This window comes from Mesocricetus auratus, unplaced genomic scaffold (genome assembly GCF_017639785.1).
Source record: "Mesocricetus auratus isolate SY011 unplaced genomic scaffold, BCM_Maur_2.0 Super-Scaffold_100008, whole genome shotgun sequence".
Classification (NCBI taxonomy): domain Eukaryota; kingdom Metazoa; phylum Chordata; class Mammalia; order Rodentia; family Cricetidae; genus Mesocricetus; species Mesocricetus auratus.
In genome coordinates this window covers 46,709,569-46,730,314 of record NW_024429192.1, presented here as the reverse complement: position 1 = coordinate 46,730,314, position 20,746 = coordinate 46,709,569, and the positions used below count along the sequence as shown (strand labels likewise).

Below are 20,746 nucleotides of genomic sequence, written 5' to 3'. Positions count from 1 at the left end.
TGTAATCAGGATCATATGATGCAATTTACCTTTTGCTTGATTTCTTGGACAAGCTCTGTTACGCAGTGGTTAAAATGGGTGTCTAAAGACAACCTGATCAGTAGCACATGGCTGTTACTTACTGGTTGTATGACTACAGCAGCTCTAGTTCTCAATTCCTCATCTAAAGAAAGAAAGCATAGTGTTCCATTGAGGTGATTTTGACTAACTGCCTTGATTCTGAACAAACACCCAAAAGGGTGCTGTGTAAACTTAGCTAAGAGCGATTATTTGTTATTGTTTTCTTTTGGTTCAAACTTTAATTAGCTTATGTCCTTAAGTGGTACTGGGCAGTTGTCTTTCCTTTCAGGCTAGCAGACTTAGTAGTTCTTCATGTGTTATCTATCTTTAGAGAGCTATTCAGTTTCTCTCATACAGTGTCAGTAAGGTAAGGTATTTGTGATTTGTAATTAACTTCTTTCAAGTTCTCAGTTCCCTTACCTTGAAATAACTTAATATTGTGCCTGTCTTATATGCTCTTGCACTTATGGTTTATGTGTTTATCTGATGATAGGAGTGTCTTATGGGCTTGTGTTTGTGTACATGTATGGATGTCATTCTTTATATCTTCAGAGTCAGACGCGTATGCTTTGACAGTCCTGTTAAACACAGATTGGGGAATGTCTGATGGACCAGGTAGGGCAGTCGCAAACAAAAACAAGTTTATCTGGTAGATCTCTCTAACACCTTGTCCTCTTCCCTAATTGGCATGTTCATCTAATGAACAGCCTGGAATTCACATCCATCACATATAGTCCACAGTTCAGAAATTCTCAGCTGGAGAAACATTCGGATTTTAGCTGGATGGTCATGGCTTGTCTCATTTTCTTCTGTAATATTAGAAAAGGAAAGTGGACACCGGGGAACAATTGACTGTCTCTTCCCACAGACCAACCGTGTTTCCCACAGGGCAACCATATCTGGGGCTGGGGAGCCACTGGAGTATAGCATGCCACCTCTGTAGAAGGCTGTATTAGGGAAGTGAGGAAATGGACTGGAGGGAAGTGAAAGCGAACTCTGCTGTACCCTTCTGACTTAACACACTCTTACCGAGTATCACACGGAAACACCTTTCCCCTGACGACCTTTGTGAAAACTCGAGCTGGTTTCAGGTAGAATAAGAGGAGCTCACCAAATGCTACTGTCAACAGCTTTTAAGTTTGGCTTCTCTTCCTGAAAGTTTTGTGACAAAGGTAGAGGACCTAGCATCTCTGGAAGACAAGGACCACCTGTACCAGAAACATTCCCCTGAGCAGAAACATCTGTAACTTGTCAGTATGAATTTTTGTACCTTGGAGTCACAAAAAAATTTCTGTTGCTCACTGGAGATATTTATAGAGCACCTACCAGCCTAACTGACAAAAACTCACCCTTGTCACATAGGATGGACAAAGCCCCATGAAGTGAGATGCACGTGAAACTTCTGAGCTGGGGAGCCAAGGCAATGAACAATATGGTCACAGGTGATATAAGGTGACATTTGCCACCTGGTAGATTATAATGAAGTACCAAGAGTCAACTTGGAAAGAAAGCTGAAGTCAAAGCTCTTCAGTTTGTAGTTGAGGGCATGTCAACCAAGCTTTGCTGGCCAGTAAAATTCCATAACACTTCTATTTATATGAAAGAATTACATCTTTATACAGAATTCCCTTTTTCATCTCTATATTTGTTTGCCTGACACAGATCCCACTCATTACATACCACTGTTAATCCCTTGAAAGTAGCTAGCATTAGTTTTTCAGAACAGAGGTACTTGGGGAAGAACTTTGGATTTTTATTTTGGCTGTGAGACTCATATTTTTTTGTAACTTTTGACAATTATCCAACTTATATGTCAGTTTTATAAATCCACCCTAATATAACATAGCAGTACTTGGCATTTATTGTGGCTAAGTATAATCTAAGTGTAGTGCCAAAACTCTTCCTACATATTCCCATTCACAATAAATTGTTTGGATAACAGCCTGTGTCTTGAAGTGAGCAATGTACCTGGCTTTAAATTCTAGTCCTGAGTTTTTCTCCCAATAATTGGTGACCTATGGTAGATGGCTTATTTGTTCTATAATTCAGTTTATTCTACTTAAATAAAAAGATAATGCCAATGATCACCTCATAAAATCACTGTGGTGATAGATTGAAGCAACATTATGTATGATACCTTAATTAGAGTGGTTCAATTTATAAATTGTCAAAATCTTACAATGGTTTATAAGTGACATGAATTCAGCAAAAGATACACTTCAAAATTTGAGCTTTGATATTTTCTACAGAAAACATTATGTGTTGTGATAGCCTTTTGCAATGCTGGTTATAGCCCTACTCAACTATGCATAAAGAGTGGAGATAGCATTGTGAGGACAAGAGGACTGAGTTTCCCTAGAGGTGGGGTGGGATTATATTCCTCTTCTTTCCTGAAACCTTCCTTGACCAACTCAACCAGAAGGGCTCTCCCCCTCTTAGCATCTGAAAGCTAGGAGATTATGCCATGTCTAAGATTTAAAAGGTCTAACTGTAAAATTCTATTAGAAACCATCACATTCCTAAATGATCATAGGCAGTGGGATGTCTATACCCTTAGAATATGGACAACAAGAAGCCACCATATCTATACCATCTGGTATTGATTATCACCATGTATTTGAAGTTCTGAACAATGTCCATGGTAAAACATTCCCCATGAGAGTATTTTTGCTTTAAGTTTTAACTAATTAATATGTTACCATTGAGTTTTAGCAATATGTATGTAATTTGTGAGTTAATATGCTTGCAAAATTTTATCCTCAGAAGAAATTTCACTCTACATTAAAGATAACTCAGAACTGCCCCGCTGTAGAGCTGGCCTTGAGCACAGATGAGTTCAACTCCTTTTGCTCACTTTAAGCATTATACTCGGAATCACTGGAATGTAATTCTGGACAGTATCCCCACATTCCTTGTAATAGTACATATTCCTAAAACATTGGTGACTTTATTTTATATGTATCATCATTTTATTATTTGTTTCCTTTTGCGATTTCAGAAAATGTATTTTTCATAAGGAGATAGCAGCTGTTCAAAATAATACAACCCAATCTTCTCATTATTTAAACACCAGCTGGTTGTCCATTTGTATGTAGAATTCATATAGAACATACCACACAAGTAGCTTTTGGAAGACTTTTTCAGAGGCTTTTCCACTTCTAGTGGCTCCCAAAGAGATATGTTATATGAAATCCTGGGGGTGGTAGGTATTTTTGTTGTCTTTAATGCATGTGCTTTCATTATTTGTTGAAAATTCCCTATTAGATATGAATGTTTGAGAAAAGCAGCAGGAACAATAATACGAAGGACAAAGTGACTGGGAGTTGGCAGATAAGTCAGAGATAAAACCAGCTGTGATTGTTTCCTTATCAGAGAATATTTTCTTGAGAAGACAATCCAGTGAAGAGTAGCTGTGTGTCACGTAATTGATTGGCATATTTAGAGACAGGCAGAAAGAAACTGGCAGCTTCCTTGCCAGATAAAAAATTACAACTGTGACATCTGACTCAGTGGATCATTCTTGACCTACTAACATCAGTTATATGCTTTGAGGATAAGAAGAAAAAAACCCTGCCTTATTTGCATACAGAGTGACTATTATTATTTTCTATTGCTGAAAAAGCATCCATCTTCTATTTATTCTAACTTTCAAAAAATTCTGTGCCAGATAATATGATTGTCAGTCACCTGTATGCCACTGAGATAAATAGTCGGAAGCTACAATAATGTTTCTGTCATTGCATTCCGAATCAGTGATGCAGTCAAGGCTAATCACAAGCTCTTTTCCACATGTGTTTCATGTGCTCCTCTCAAGGGTATAGTTGTAGAATGCTAAAGACAGTCAGTAAGTTTGACTGCGCTATTACCATGAGGTAACAGTTCTCTGGCTGAATGGAAGGGTAATACATTTCAGTGGGAACAGTCTTTGTGGACTAGGCAGAGTTTCACAGTCACACACTGAGGGAATTGTGTGTGTGTGTGTGTGTGTGTGTGTGTGTGTGTGTTGAGAGTTAATACTTAAGAACTTTCCTATTTTTATAGTTCAATGTGTATCTCATTTTGAAGAAATTGAGAGTTGGTTAGATGGTTCCAAGTGTCTTTTCCAAGTACACACACTGTACTGTGACTGGAAATAACTATGTTAAATAAATGTTCTCAGTTTTCAGCAACTCCATGCCTTTTATATGTCTACCCAAGTTGGACATCATATTTTTCCCTTCATGGATAGGAAAAGTTTCAATGTCCCCCAACTGTGCTTATCCTGTTCATTGTGGAACAACCAATTATCTTTATAACTTCCAGAAAGTCTTGATCCTGCTATGTATCAGTTCCTTGAATCTGCTGTGAGACTATTGAACTAATGAGAAGACTTTGTTTTTTCACTTCATCAGACCCTAATATCTCAACAGTCTCTGCTCTGATGGTCAAGGGCTGTCCATACACTGAAGGGCAGCTTGGCTTCTAGGAAAGCACACCAGCAGCTCAGGCCAAGTGCTTTGTACCTGTGTATAGTGTTACTCTCCTATTGTTGCTCATGTTTATTTCCCATATGAAGGCAAATTCCACAAAGATAGATGTAATTTCTAATTCCCATACCCAACAATGAGGACACAAGACTCCTTCTAACCTTGCTTTCAAGCTTGGCTTCACTTGAAGGGAAATAGAGTGGTACATAATAGATTTATTTCGAAAAAGTCTTTATCATTACATAATTGTCCCATAAATTGAACAGTAAGTTCATTGAGGACAACAGGTCTTTGGCTACAACCACCTTGTTGTTCAGATGATCTCAAGAAAATAAAAAAATAAAATAAAAGGGAAGCGAGGAGGCTGAGGTCTCTTAACTTGAGAGCGGAACGGACTTTGGAGACAGAGTTTCACTTGGCCTTTCCACCCTTGACTTCCTTGCTTTTTGCCATAAATCTGACCACATCAGGTATTGTATTGTTAGGCACTTCCTTTTGGTTAGTGACCTTATCCTTTCTCTCCAAGCTTTTGTAAACCTTGCCTTTAATAATTTACCTTTTGATTTTTATTTCATGCTTATTCTATGACACCTTAAAGTGAAGTTGTTTGAGAATCCAATATATCTGCAAATAAGTCAATAATTAAAGATACTAAAAGTTCTCTGCAGGTCCCTTGTCTCTACTTGACTCCTAAGAATTCAGTCAAAGTCTAATTGTTTTAAGCAAGAGTTGATATCTGGGCAAAAATTACAGTGAGAAATTTATTGTTAGGGAATAGTTACAGTCCTGAGCATTCTTCATTTTAAAGGAAGCTTTAGTATAATCTCATTAAGACATCATTATAGCCCATGATGCTATAAGTCTACTCGGAAAAATACTCAAGGATGAAAGTTAGTGAGGAGGTGGAGTAGGTTTATTGCAATGGAAAAGAATAGTTCAAAACTAAGGAAGAGGTGATGGTACATACCTTAATTGTACCACTTGGGAGGCAGTGGCAGGTAGATTGATCTTTGTGAGTTTGAGGCCAGCTTGATCTACATAATGAGTTCCAAGAAAATAAGGGCTACATAGGGAAACCAAAACAACAAAGCAACACAACAGTAACAATAACAAACGAAGAAAGACTCATAAAGGTGGAGGAAAAATTGAAATATTTTAAGACCCCGTATTTAGCCTCTTTAATGTAAAAAGCAAAGCACTTGTACTTAATGAATAGGATCTTTGCCTATTTTGCTTATTTGGTTTTACCAGCTCAGGGAATCCTACCCAGTAATTTCTTGATGCGTCAGACATAGCAGTTATATAATTGAAATGTTGTTCAAAGGCTCCTAAATTTGTCATGATCATGCCATGTCCTCTGCTCCTTTTCTATTTGGATTCCAAAAGGAACAACACAGCCCTTCATTTATGATAGTGAACACTTACACACGACTGTTTTCCTGAGCATTTGAGGCTTGTGACTTTGAAGCCAGCTTCTGTTTTGAAGTACCATACTGGTAGAATCTTTTGAAGACCAAATTGTACATTTGTTTGTTTAAAGAAAGGGGTGTAATTAAACGCATTTTTAAGTTTTATGTTTTTTGTCATTTAATATAGCACAATTATATTAATGAATTTGTGATGATAATGAGATTGTAGGAACTGTGTGTAAAGTGAGGTAAATTTGGCATCTTACATTGTCTGTCCTTTTTGGTTAGAGAAGATCTTTACCATGTGCCTTGGCTTCAAGTTTATTTTACGTGTTAATTCCTTCTTAAACTTGACTATAGTAGTGCTGGTATTAGAAAATGCGTTCCTAGTTAAGAAGTAACACAAACAAAATAATGCTAGTAAATTATGCAGTAAGGCCTTATTATGACCTTAAAGTCTCAATTTTCATAATTACTAGCATATAACCATGGAGAAGTTCTGTAGTATTTCAACCTCATTTGTAAAACATAATTCATATTATTTTGTGGGGAGGATGAAATTAATCAGTCAATTGTTTGTTACTTGAGACAGGGTTTCTCTGTAGGATAGTCCTGGCTGTCCTGGAACTCTCTCTGTAGACCAGACTGGCCCCAAATTCAGAGATCTACCTGCCTCTGACTCCAGAGTACTGAGATTAAAGGTATGTGCCATCACCACCCAGTGAAATAATTTATTTTTAAAGCAGATATTTATTATGTGCCCCTGACCTAGTGGAGATAAAGTACTAAAAAACAGTATTGAGGAAAATTATGGAATTATGCATAAGAAATCTTTTGAGTAGAAATAATTGCTGTGGTATCTATGGTCCTTCTAGAAGATCACACTGATTCCAGTTTTGCTTTTTGTGTTTCAGGTGAAGAGTCATGTCAAGTACAACTTACTGGTAGCAGGCATTCGAAACATGCCACAGTGGGAGAGTTCTTTAAAATTGAATGTCCTGTTACATACTGTGCTCACAGACCTAATGTGACTTGGTGCAAGTACAGTGGAAGAAACTTTTTACCTCTTGAGATTGGACCTCAGCAACGCACTAGTTGGGAAGAAAAGCACCAGTTTTCAGTTTTTAGTCTCCATTTTGAACCAATATATCCCAGGGACAATGGGTTGTATATATGTTCTACAGATGTTAATTCTGTGGTTATTAATAGCCACACAATAGCCATCAATGTGACAGGTGAGTACTCTACCCTAGACTATCTATAGATTTTTTTCATTGTTCTTCTTTGAAAGAGGTAATTCAGACTTTGGGGTGCTTTGACTAGACGTTGGAACACTTGCATCACTTCCACAGTCTACCACGTCTTCCTGATTGTGACAGTCGTGAGGACATTGTGTTTGTGTAGGGGGAGAGAAGGGTGAGGTCAAGAACAGTAGAGGAAAAGTAATAGAAATTACTGGTACTTTTTGAGACAGGCTATGGCTGTTCTGGAACTCTCTTTGTAGACCATGTTGTCATGGGACTCACAGAGATCCACCTGCCTCTGCCTTCTGAGAGCTGGGATTAAAGGTATGCACCACCACATCAGGCCTTCAGAAATTAAAACATTTATTTCTCAGGTTCAAAAGTGATCATAATACCATTGCTTTCTTTTTTCTTAATTGCTTTCTGTTGTTGAGTTTATTTGATTAGAATTTGTAGAAGTTATGTTCATATAAGCAGAAAATGTGTAGCATGAATCAACAAAGAAATTAAAATGTAAAAATACTGGATTGTAATCAGCTTGGAAGACTCACTATTATAAAGATGACAGACCCCAAGATTGAGCACTATCTCCATCAAATCGTACTTAATTCTAAAATTCACATCACATTGTATAATAGACCCTGAGTAGCCAAAATAATTTGGATAAAGAAGAGAGTTAGAAGATTAAGACTTCTCTATTTAAGAGCTCATTATTTAACTCTAACTATTTAAATACTGTGGTGAGATCAACATAGTAGAATTGAGAGTTTAGAATAAAATTCTATATGTGATCAATTGACTTTTTATATTACCTTTATTTTCTGTATGTGGATGTTTTAGCCTGCATGTATGTCTGTGTTCCACATATAAGACTGGTGACTCAGGGACTGGAGTTACAGATGATTTTGATCTTTCATGTGGGTTCAGGGAATTGAACCTCTGTTCTCTGGAAGAGCAGCCAATGTTCTCAACCACTTAGCCATCTCTACCATTTCTCAATTGATTTTTGTTGTTGTTGTTTATTTTTGTCTTGCTTTGCTTTGTATTTGGAGACAGTGTTTCACTACGTAGTCTTTGCCAGTCTGAATTTGATATGTAGACTAGGCTACACTGAAACTTACTGTATCTTCTTCAAAATACTGGGCTTAAAGGTATGTGTCACCTTGCCCAAGGCCTTCAGCTGATGTTGGAGAACTGAGTTAAAATCATTCATCTGGGAAAGAAAAGTCTCCTTTAACAACGGTATCTGGGAACTTAGCTCAATGGTATACCTCTTATGTCCCCCACTGGAGGCTCATGATTTGATCGCTAGCACTGAAAGGAAACAATATTCACCAAAAATGAAAAAGAAAGAAGGAAGGAATAATAACTCCAGCACAAACGATGTTGCGACACAATTGTTTAGACATATGCCAAAATTGAATTTGAACCTTCTGCTTCATGTAAATAAGTAAGTTTGCAGGAGAGGGAAGAATGTGTCAGAAGAAAATGATGGGGGGGGCATTGGAGAGGAGAAAAATTCATTATTGGAATTGTCAAATAAGGAAAAAATCCTCAAAATTTATCAGAGATTTAGAAAAAAGAAATTAAACTACAAAACTACTTTTACATCAAACCACACATCTGCATAGAGAAAACTAAGTCTTGATCTTGGGTTTTGTAATCATTTCCTAGATACGATTACAAAAGCATAAAACAACAGTGAAAGAAGATGGAGTAGACTTTGCCACAATTCAACACAGTTCTGCATCAAAGGACATTATCAAGAGTGAAAAGGCACTCACAGAACATGAGAAAGTGTTTGTAAATCGCATGCCTAATGAAAGACTATTGCCCAGAATACTTAAGGACCCTCTAGACCTTTCTCCCTACCTTCCTGGGTCATTTCATGGAGCTGAGCAGCCCTACTTTCCATTGCCTTATCTTTGTGTGTGTGTGTGTGTGTGTGTGTGTGTGCGTGTGTATGTGTGTATGTGTGTGTGCATGTGGATACAAGTGTATATGTATATACATGTGTATGTGGAAGGCAGAAGCTGACATTTGATGTCTTCCTCAATTACTCTCCACCTTATTTTTTGAGACAAGGTCTCTCAGTGAACCTGGGACTTAATTGAATTGTTAGGCTGGCTAGTCAGTGATAACCCGAGATGCTCCTGTTTCTGCCTCTCTAGCATTGGCTTACAGACAGGAGCTATCATACTCTGTCTCCTATGCGGATACTGAAGATTCAACATAGGTCCTCAAACTCACACATGTAACACATCTTCCCAGGTCCAGTCTTATCACATCTCCATCATCATCCTTGCTATGTCATTCTTACCCACTTCAGAATATCTGTGCTTACAACGCTCACAATTATACCTTTGCTTTGTAAGATCTATGTCTCTCATTTATCACAATTTCCTTTCCCTGTGCATTATATAAAAACATGACAAGTTCCATAACAGTTTATAGTGCCTTACAAAATCATATCTTGATTTGGGGTTGTTTTTCCCTTGTAGAAGTCAAGTACATTTCTTCTTAGGATTAGTTTAAATTTTAGCTGAGTACATAGTATCCTTTAGGGAAATGGTGATTACCAGAAAAGCATAAAAATATTCCTTTTATTTTTGAACCCACGAGTGCTTAGGGAACTGCTTGTGAAATATGCCTTAGAACTATGTCCAGGCTCATAATTAGTACAATTTGGAGATATGATACTAGTATTTTGTTTTTCCCCCCTGAATATCTTTCTGAGGGGATATTGGGAATGGCCCTTTTTTGCTTCTTATGTTCACAATAGAAATTGGTTTGTATAAGGATAAATGTGGACAGAAGAAGATGTGGGTATTCTTGAGAAAGTATTTGCCTCCTAGAATGAGGAAAGGCGCCTTGTGGAACAAAGCAGGGTCCATGGAGGTTGTCTCACAGAGCCAGGACTACAATGTATACATTGATGTATAACTCCATGCCTCTCAATTGTCCCAGGTCAGTTTCTGATTGGGAACAGCAGGAAAAAAATGCACAGGTCATTGTGTAGGGGGATGACAGTTGAGTGAAAGGCAGGAAGTGAGAGACACAATCTTTGTTTCAGAATGAACACCTAGCATGTCACCCTGTGGCCACCCATAGTCTCAGGAGCACCTGTGGGTTGCATGTTTTATTATATTGCAGGTCTATGTGTCCTCATGCCTGAGGAATGAGGAAGGGAGAACCAAAGAGTCAGATGAATGTTATACTATGTTGATAGTAGTCTCTCTTTAGGCTTGAAAAGAACCTCTTTGCTTTGTGTACCATGATCTCAAGGTGAAGATCCATGCATTATGCAAGCTGAACTTGGCCTGGATTACTGGATTCTCTATTGTTGTGGCAACACTGGAGTCCTTTTTATGTAGCTCTGACTTTAAAGATAACTTTGAGTATCACCTTAGTGTTTTCTCAATCCATTTTACTACTTAATCTTGTTTTCTATTTCAGAAAGGACTCAAAATGATTCAAAGCATCATCTAATAAGTAAGTATCAAACCAACCAAAATTAGCAAGTTTGTTTGATGTTCAGATAAATAATAGGAATAAGGTCTTCTTAATTGAATGTGTTTGTATTAGATTATCTTTTGTTTGGCATCAAACTGCCTCCCCCCAGACAGCTGTGTCTGCTTCTTGGCTGCTTGCCCGACCTAAACAGCAGCTGCAGTACATTTGCCACATTCTGTATTAGTAAACTATATGCCCACTGTATGTCCCCTTCAATTGTTCCTAATTGTTTTACCCTCAAAGAAAGGATCTGGGGTTGGAGGGGTCACACATATAATTCAATGCTTCACTTCACTGCTTTTGATACTGTGTTAACGGTAACCCCAAAGAAACAGTGCATCTTACATCATAACCCAGAATATACACACATTCAAAGCGATTCCACAAAAATCCACAGATAGTGGAGTTGTTTGATTTCTATGCTATGGGAATGGAGGAGTGCCCTATGCAGTGCAGGGAATTTATCAAGCCCTTGACTTCTCCTTAGTAGATGTGTACCCTTTCCCACCTTGTGATACCAGAAGTATCTCCCCAAAACAACACATGTTTCTGGGGGGGTGAGACATTTTCTGGTTGAAGACCACTACAATAGTATGTATTATGAATTCAGATGCTTTCTAGCTTGTTTTATATTATTTAAAAATACTATTTTTGATTCATCAATCTGGGTAAATTGCAACCAACCTTGATCAAACAGGGACCTGGTGAATTTTGACACTGATCAATCATAATGAGCACTAACTAGATGCTAGGCAAAGAATATTAGGTAAAAACAAAAGTACTTTGTATTGTTGATAGAACACAAACCAAGAGACTCATTAACCATGGAGTTTATTAAAGGGGGGGAGAGTAAGAGGAAGAATTAGAGAGAGAGAGAGAGAGACAGAGACAGACAGAGACAGAGACACAGAGACACAGAGAGGGAAGCAGGGAGGGAGGGAGGGAAGGAGGGAGAGAGACAAGAGAGCAAGAGTGGGTGGGGGTCTTTCTTTTAAAGGGGTCCTTTGCACAAGTCTGCAAACTAGCACTCATGGAACCCTGGGCTGACAAGAATACTGCCTGAGTGCATTATGCTGGGTGACAGGGGCAGGCCAGCATAATGCCTGAATCCTTACACTTTGTGTTTGGAGATAATGAAGACTTATAAGAGGGAGCAAAGTGTATCATCAGAAACCTGTTGGTGTGAATCCCAACTGCCATTCATTAGTCGTCTGTCTTTGGGCAATTTTTGGAGCAATAACATTCCTCTCAAGTTCTAAACCTATGTAAAGAAAATTACTTCCTGAGCACTGAACTAAATATATGAATGGAAGGACTTGGTGAAGTGGTTTGTGAGAACTGTCATAGAGATCTTTCTACAGATGATTCATTCAAGCATAATGTGAGATGTTCACAAAAGTTAAAAAGAGTGGGTTGATGGTACTGGGACCACCAAAGGAGAAAGAGACTGCTTAGCCTGTAAGTTTCTCCATTCTAATTATGACAATGCAAAGAGGTATTGCCAACTCTAATGCTTCTAGGACTTCTTAACTGTTTGCAGCAGTGTCTGACATTCCAGATGCCTTCAATACCTCAGGACCACCTACCATGGAAGAGAGGACAGGCAAGACCTGGCTGCTTTACAGGTTGCTTCCTTTGGTGGCGTTGCCTTTGCTGCTTGTGGGTTTCTGCCTGCTCTGTTTCCTGAAAAGGCACCAAGGTGGGTTGCAATTTCCCTCTGCCCTCACGTGCCTCATATTTTGGGGTTTATTTTCTAGAGTTGACAGTTTTTTTTAAGATGGCTAGTGTTTGCTTTCTGGATGATTCCTGGGGAACTACTGGATTCCACTAGAAAACTGAATGGATTAGTTCGGGCTCCCGTAGGCATGGTAAGGCGTACTCACCACATCACAATGCTAGCTAGGGTTGTAGCTAAGGGGACATATTTCTGGAACTTTCTCATACTATACACATTAATTTTAGGTGTGTACAAGAATGCTTTTCCCCAAACTTTAATCATGTTGAAATAATCTCTTGAATCAACATGTTTGATTTGAGTTATTTTAACCTTTTGAGCCCTTTCCACAACTCTACCACATAATTCCAACGATACACACCCTTATCTAAATAAAGAATCGTGGTCTCCCGAAGGATTTCATATGGGTTTATACTTTCTATGGCTGTCATAAACACATGCTTGAATCAGGCTTTTACTCAGTAGCATTGCATTTGAGAATGTGGACTTGCCTGTAATGAGAGAGTTGTTATATTTTGAAAATAGTTGCTTTTTCCTTTTGAAATCATGTCATTGTTGTCACCACTGAACAGTAAAACTCAGCAAGAGAGGCATGCTGATCTGGTTCGTCTATATTCTCTATTTCCTTGTTCTTCTCCATGTCTTTCCCTTCCCTTTTCTACAATATGAGCCACAGTGTGGCTGTAGAAACTCAGTGGGACAAAGCATCCCCTGTTTGACTGCCACAAGAGAAAGCTTTGTCTGGGCGGAAGTGCTTCTGGTGTTTTGAAGTAAGTGCTTCTGGATCCCAGAGCCTTTTCACAGTTATGAGGAACCCCCATGTAAACCACCTCTGCCTCTGTAACTACATAGCACAAGAAACTAGAATAATATTTATTGGTCATCGTATCCAAAGGGAATTGGGAACATGGATGTGACAAAAACCTTTGTTACATTTTTCTATTTTGGTTTTTTGAGAATTTCTCACATGCATAGAATGCAGTTTGATCATTGCCACGTGCTCCTTTTCTCTAACCCCTCCTAGATCTCCTTATATCCTCCTCCCAATCTCTCTCTCTCTCTCACACTCTCTCTCTCTCTCTCTCTCTCTCTCTCTCTCTCTCTCTCTCTCTCTCTCTCTCTCTCTCTGTGTCCCTGTCTCTGTCTCTCTCCCCTTAAGGTTTTTATTGCTGTGAAGAGATATCATGACCAATAGGAGTGGCTGGCTTACAGTTTCAGAGGTTCAGTCCATTATCATCATGATGGGGAGCATGTAGTGTGTAGGCAGATTGCTGCCAGAGTAGTAGCTGAGATCAATGGACACACTGAGTAGTATCTGGGGCATAGGAAACCTCAAAGCCCACCCCCAAAGTGACATACTTCCTCTAACAAGGCCATAGGCATTCCACCAAAGCCACACCTTCTGATAGTGTCACTCCCTATGAGATTATGGGGGCCAACTACATTCAAACTACCACAATATATATCCCATTGGGTCAACTAGTGTTGCTCATATACATATAGCTGTGGAGATTCACTGGGGCATGGTAACCTACCAGAGACTACACACATAAAAGAACTGGCTCTTTCTGTCCTAGCAGCCATCATCTGTCATCAGCAAAAGGCTGCAGGGCTCCTGTACTGGAATGCTGGCTGGCTTAATCTTGCACAGGTCTGTGCAAGAAATCACAGGTGTTGTGAGCTACTTGATACAATGGGGGACTGTTGTCCAGGAGACAGTTTTTCCTCAGTCTTCACAAACTCTGGCTCTTACAATATTTCTTCAGTGTTACCTAAGCCTTAGGGAAGGAGTATGATATAGATGTCTCATATATCACAGAGGTGGCAAAAGCATGTTTAGCATTGAGAATGCAGTGACTCCCAACATGGTTCTTTACTAGATCCTACTCCTTCCTCTTGGATGTGGAGACTGTTGGATGATGTAAGAAACGAATGCAGGCAAGTGGGCATGGGCATTCTCACAGGCCGAGGTGTGTGGTACATTCTAGCCAAGACAGTCAGCAAAGCAAAACTAACAATATGACTGCTGGCATGCAATGAAGTGGGCATAGTGGGAAGATAATTTACTTGCTTTCTTAACACCTTTTGATTACCCCCTTTTCCTTTTTTTTCAATCTTTCAGGGAAAGGAAAGAAGCCTTCTGACTTAGCAGGAAGGGAAATTAACCTGGTATGTTTGAAATATCTGTTAAGAAGGCATACGTATTTTATATTCTATTGTATGTATTTTTCCAGAAAGTTTATATGACATCAACACACATGCACAGACACAGACACAGACACACACACACTCCAGATTTTTCACATCAGCTGTGATTGTGTGCATAATACTTGCATAAGATAGGGCCCATAAACAATTTGGTATAGAATGGGGAGGGACTCACACAGTAGTCAATAATTGATGGGGGAGTGAAAACCTGTTTCAGTGTGGTCACTGTAAATAAATCATCACTAACATTATTGTTAGCCACCAAAATGAAATTCAATGTGTGAGAATCATAAAAATAGGAAGGGAACAAGTTGGAAAAAGGAAGGGAACTGGGAGGATTAGGAAGGGGACAATACTGAACAGTGGAGGGTGAATATGAGCAATCTATTGTAATACATGTATGCCATAGTAAAACATTATTATGTATAGTCACTATATGCTAACAAAAAATCCCCCAGAAAAGTACAAAGTTCTGATCTTATTTCAGATTGGCCCTTCTAAGGGAGTGGTTCTCGACCTTCCTAATAATTCAAACTTTAATACAGTTCTTCTTGTTATGGTGACCCCCAAGCATAAAATTATTTCCATTGTTACTTCATAACTGTAATTTTATTACTGTTATGAGTTGTAATGTCAATATTTTTGGAGATAGAGATTTGCCAAAGGGCTTGTGACCCGCGGGTTGAGAACCACTGCTCTAAGGGAATAAAAGTGGTTGTATAGGAAGTTCACTCAGTCATAAATACACTTTTGGAAAGTTAATTATAAGTCAACATGTTTATTTTTAAAGGAGCCTTACAACTGTCATAGGCATGCAAGGTAAAATGGCTGACTCTGTCTAACATTCTTTATCATCTCTGGCCACCACATTGTAGTGTACCTGCCTTGTGGCACCCACCACTTTTATAGTGTCACAGGAGAACTTCAGGTGCAAAGAACATGTTCATGCTAACAGAATTTTACATGAGATGAGACATTCTGATGAAGGGAATCAACTCAACTGAAAGACTGGCAAAGATTGGAAAGTATAGCAGGGACCTTGGTGATATGCAGAGAATTTGCAGTTCTTTATCAATTCATTTAGCAGTCCTCTGTGGCCCATATGCAGGCTCATTTTGTGTGGGGGTACTTTCTATCTTAGCCAACCCACCATTGACTCTTTCAGACCTCCAGCCTTAGTGTAATTTCTAGGTACTCACCTATAGGAAAATTACAGCATATTGGCAGGTATTGACTCATTTCTCAAGTTAGGACTAGGCATGTTTTCAGGACAGAGCTTTCCTTAGTAGACATAAAAGAAATCCTGCAAATATCACATGAGACTTACCAAGGACCACAGGAATATGAATAGCCAAAGATGAAGAACCTAACGTGGCTGGCAAAGTGGAGATTTATAAAAAGTCAAAATTGACCCCTGGGGGAATGGATCAGTGGGTTAAGTACTCTGTGCAAGCTTGAGGACTGGGTTTGGATCCACACCACAAATCTAGGTGTGGTTGTATACATTTTAAAACCCAGTGGTGGTGGAGGAAGTGAAAGGAGGCTGAAGCAGGGTCTTACTGGCCCATCCAGCCTGGTTGAAATACTAGTGAAGTACCCGCTTCAGTGAGAACACCTTTCTCAACAAATATGGTAGTGAGGAATAGAGGAAGAAACCTGACATTGACCTCTGACCTCTACATGCACACACATGGGTGAATACACCTTACCCATCCACATACATGAAAATTAAAACCCTTTATATTAACACAACATCACAATTTTTACCATCTGCACTTTTTGTATAACCAGGAACAGTTAGCAAATAACTGAAAGGAGAGAGAAAATACGAGTGTTCACTTTAGTTTCCACAAATTCCCCTCTGTCTCATACCATTTAGGGCTCTGAAACTATTTGAAAGTATGATGGTTTTCTTGTGGTAGAAATAATAACTAGAATAATATTTTAGGACTTAATCCAAACTTTGTGCTTTCAATATTGGCTTCCATTTGCCAGTTTAGCTCTCTAATCACAATGTGTATTGGGTAACCTGTGAATCTTCCTGGTCCTGCTCTCCTGAGGACGTCTCAGATCTTTTTGCTTTGGCTTGATCTTTTGGTTTTCTATAGTCCATATGCCAATGTTTTATAAGCTGCCTAAAGTTTTTATGGGATTATTTTCTTTTCCCATGAACTGGACAGTGGTTTTTCCATTGAAAGAGCATCGTGTTTATGTTCTGTGACATCAAATGACCCATAATACAGCACAAAAAACTGATTGGGAAGAGCATAATGAACTTCAACTGTTGACATTTGGGATTCAGTGGTCAAGTACCTGCCTAGCACTCATCAGGACCTGAACATAACATAAGAAACAAAACAAAAACTCAAAACAAACAAAAATAAACAAACAAAAACCAAACAATGAATCAACACTTTCATCTTTTGATAGTAGAAAGCTTACTGCAAGTGTAGATATTAGGTAGCTTATAAGAGGAACAATAGATAGTCTATCTCAATGTGCATGACTTCAGGTAGTCTTTCACTCAGAGTCCAATAATGAACATGTTCTTTTACATCCTTACGTGGTACATCTCTTTTATCTTGTAGGTTGATATTCCAGTGAGTCCCAGGATAAATTCCCAGACACTTCTATCAGAAACTGGCATTTACGATAATGATCCCTGTTCAAGTGTCCTGGAAAGGTCTGAATCCACAACTGACTCACAATTGGAAGAAAATAAACAGGGCATTGTTTATGCTTCTCTAAACCATTCTGTTATTGTAAGGAACCCAAGACAGGCAAGCAACATCCAAGAGACACCCACAGAATATGCATCCATTTGTAGGAGAAGTTAAACCTGGCACTGACACACACACATTGCGTGATGGACTTGTCAATATCGTCTTCTGGGCCTGCAACACCAAATAACAACCTTCTTCAACCTGGGAATTTTCACATTAAGATGGTTTGTGCTAGGGTTGTGTCTTAGAGGATCATGGAATATTTAGTTAAAATTTCTTCTGAAAACTTTCACAAGAGTGAAAACTCATAGCACAAAAAGCAGAATAATATAATGTTTAAATTTGACCATGTCTTACCCAATGTGTTAATATAATATTCCTTTTGGAACTATCAGAGAGACTTACAGGGAAGAAAGAAGTGTGTTGTTTGGATCAACTCACTACACATTCTAGGAAAAGAATGGTTCAATTTGACTAACTATAAATATAGTAATGATTGTATGTTTCCAGTCAATCTTCTATGATAAGACAATTTCCCATGTCAATCTATAGCTAATGTTTTATTATCTTGAATGTAAAGAAAAATTATCTTGGACTCAACTTAGAAAAAGATTAGAAAGGGTCATTGGTGCAATACAGATATAGATTATTCCAAATAGATGTGGGGCCAAAGTGCATTATCCACTAATGAGATGCTTATCTCCACCCTGTTAAATTGAGAAAGTCAGGTAGTAAAAGACTCAATGTATGGTGAGTGCATTTGTAATCCAAGTGGTAGTGTTTGGGTCAGTTGAGTAATGTATGTGAATGTGATGGAATGCTGCTGAACTAGTATACATATGAACTTACAAACAAAAGTCAATGGCAATAGATATTGTAAGGTGAATCCACACTCAACTTTTAAACCACCTTGTGCTTTACCTGAGAGCAAACTCAAAGGACAGTTCATGAAAGAGTCTGGAATATTTAGTTGATCAGTAGGGGTTTGCATACTTTCATTAATGTCTGTTTCTTGCTTCTTATAAAGAGAGTCAGGGGCCGGGCTGTGGTGGCGCACGCCTTTAATCCCAGCACTCGGGAGGCAGAGGTAGGCAGATCTCTGTGAGTTCGAGGTCGGGCTAGACCGATAGCCTCCAAAACAATACAGAGAAACCCTGTCTCGTAAAACCAAAAAAAAAAAAAAAAAAAAAAAAGAGTCAGGACGAATCATATGTAATGAAGTATGCCATATGGAGATCATTCAGGTTTAAATTCTGACATTGTAGCTGCTTGAGAGGATAGTTAATTTTCAGGTGTTCTGAATTTCCAGATTACTTGAGTCTAATTATTTAAAGCATAGCTCATAATTTTTATTCACCAGCTTGAGGCTTGAGTTCTCAGACTTCTGAAACTGAATAGTGTCATCATTTTAGTACACAGTGGATGCCAAGAGTTAGAAGCCACTAGAACAAACACATGAGCTGCTAGAGTGAATGTGGTCTACATAATTGGGAGTGTGTGTTTGTGTGTGTCTGTGTCCATGCATGCTATTGTGCAAATGCAAGATGTGACTAACAGAAACATGACAAAAGAAACCGGATTGCCACCCTGTTTTTAGTTTGCTTAGCAGGTACAAAGCACTAGAACTAAAGAAAATAAAGTCTCAAATGGTGAGAATATGAATGTGAGTAGAGAATGTATTTATAAACAGAAAATGAAGAGACCTTATTGCAAAACTTTTCTCACCTATGGCTCATATCAGGTTTCAGTTCCCTGGATTTGGAAAAGCAGACACTGTTTTCAGATACTGTTGCAACCAACCCTAGGTAAGTTCTTTCGGCCAGGTGCAGTTTGCGGACATTTATGCAAAGAAAATGCCTTAGAATAGCTGCTTTAGCTGCTCCTCTTCAAAATAGAAACAGGAAGTATGGGGGATGAGCACAGCACCCTGTCCCTCTTTCCGGTGCAACGCATGAGTTAAACAATTCTATCAGGATTTTCTCTAACTTTAAAAACTAAAGTCTTCTATTTTGTGTAAAACGTGTGTGTGTGTGTGTGTATGTGTGTTTGTGTGTGTGTGTGTGTGTGTGTGGTGTATGCACACATGTTTGTGCAGTAGCCAGAAATGGACATCAGGTACCTTTTTCTATTGATTTCCACTTAACTCTGTTAAGGAAAGGTCTCTCTCAGTGAACCTGGAGCTAGGCTAGCAGGCAGCAAGCAAGGTGATGGATCGTTCTGTCTCTGTCTCCCACATTGCTAGGGCTAGAGTTGCTCATGCCCAGCTTTTTACATGGGTGTGGCACAGCCAAACTTAAGTCCTCATGCTTGCACAGCAAGCACTCTTACTTGCTGTGCCATCTTCTATGCACCCTATTAAAAATTCTCCTAGCCAGGCAGTGGTGGAACACACCTTTAATCCCATCACTCCGGAGGCAGAGGCAGGCAGATCTCAGTAAGTTACCAGAATGGTCTATAAAGAAAGTTCTAGGATAGCCTGGACTGTCACACAGAGAAACTCTGTCTTGAAAACCAAAACAAACAAACAAAAAAGAATGTTCCTATTGTATTTTACAGTGGAAGACCCTGCTAGAGATTTCACTTCTATGAATGGCCGATTATGTTTATGTTTGTACTGTGCTTGTTAGAAATCACATATCATTTATGCTTTTATTCCTACTTAGTAAATATATATATATTTTCCCAAATAATCTGTTTTAGGATTGTTTTTGTATTTATTTAAGTTACAATTGGTAGACAATTTAATGATTTCCATGAACTATAAGATTGTTGGTTGTTCCCAGTAAGACAGTAAATTTGTTAAAATTTACCCATAATTTAAGAAATGGCAACTTACCAGTGGTAAAATACTAAAGAAGAACCCTCCCACCTCTCACTTGGCAATCAACTGTTAATAGCTCAGCTGGTAGGAGCAGCCATCATAAGCCCCTTCCCCATCCATGAGGGACATTGATGGTAGCAGTCTTGTACAGTTCTTGCACAAGCAATCTCAGCTGATTTGACCTCATGGGTATTAGTATTCAGGCATCTGTACTGGCTTGTCCTCAGGGTTCTGACAGGATATGCCCTCAGCTGCAGCCACTAAGAGTACCACCTGTGCATAGTCGCTATGTTCCGTTTTAAAAGGGCCCTACCTACCTCCCATTCTTCTCTCTCTTTCTTTCTCTCCCTCTCTTGGTTCTGCTCTCTCTCCCAGTTTTTCCTCTCTCTCCCCTCTCTCATGCTGCTCCTGTTTCTGGAGGCTGGCCTTACCCCTCCACTTTCCCTTTTTTATGATCCCCTTCTCTAAAAAAATACTCTTTGCTTGAACCCTGTCCCATGGCATCTGTCTCTTGAGTGCTGCTTTTCTTAAATTACAACAATGGGTGTAATACTCATGTCATGTCTA

At 38.9% G+C, this 20,746-nt stretch overlaps 1 protein-coding gene across 8 annotated transcripts in view; it reads left to right on the top strand.

Annotated features, from left to right (window-relative positions):
- Window positions 1-20,048, top strand: part of Btla (B and T lymphocyte associated) — a 40,698-nt gene extending 20,650 nt beyond the window's left edge. For 4 of the 8 annotated variants that reach the window (XM_040750768.1, XM_040750767.1, XM_013116855.3 and 1 more), the window contains 5 exons: window positions 6,850-7,170; window positions 10,636-10,671; window positions 12,233-12,391; window positions 14,550-14,596; window positions 17,224-20,048. In XM_040750768.1, coding sequence (XP_040606702.1) covers window positions 6,850-7,170; window positions 10,636-10,671; window positions 12,233-12,391; window positions 14,550-14,596; window positions 17,224-17,472 — 812 coding nt within the window. In that variant the 3' untranslated portion in view covers window positions 17,473-20,048. The other 4 variants (XR_005878918.1, XM_021229908.2, XM_013116856.3 and 1 more) reach the window with 4 other exon arrangements.
- Window positions 20,049-20,746: the final 698 nt, after the last annotated feature.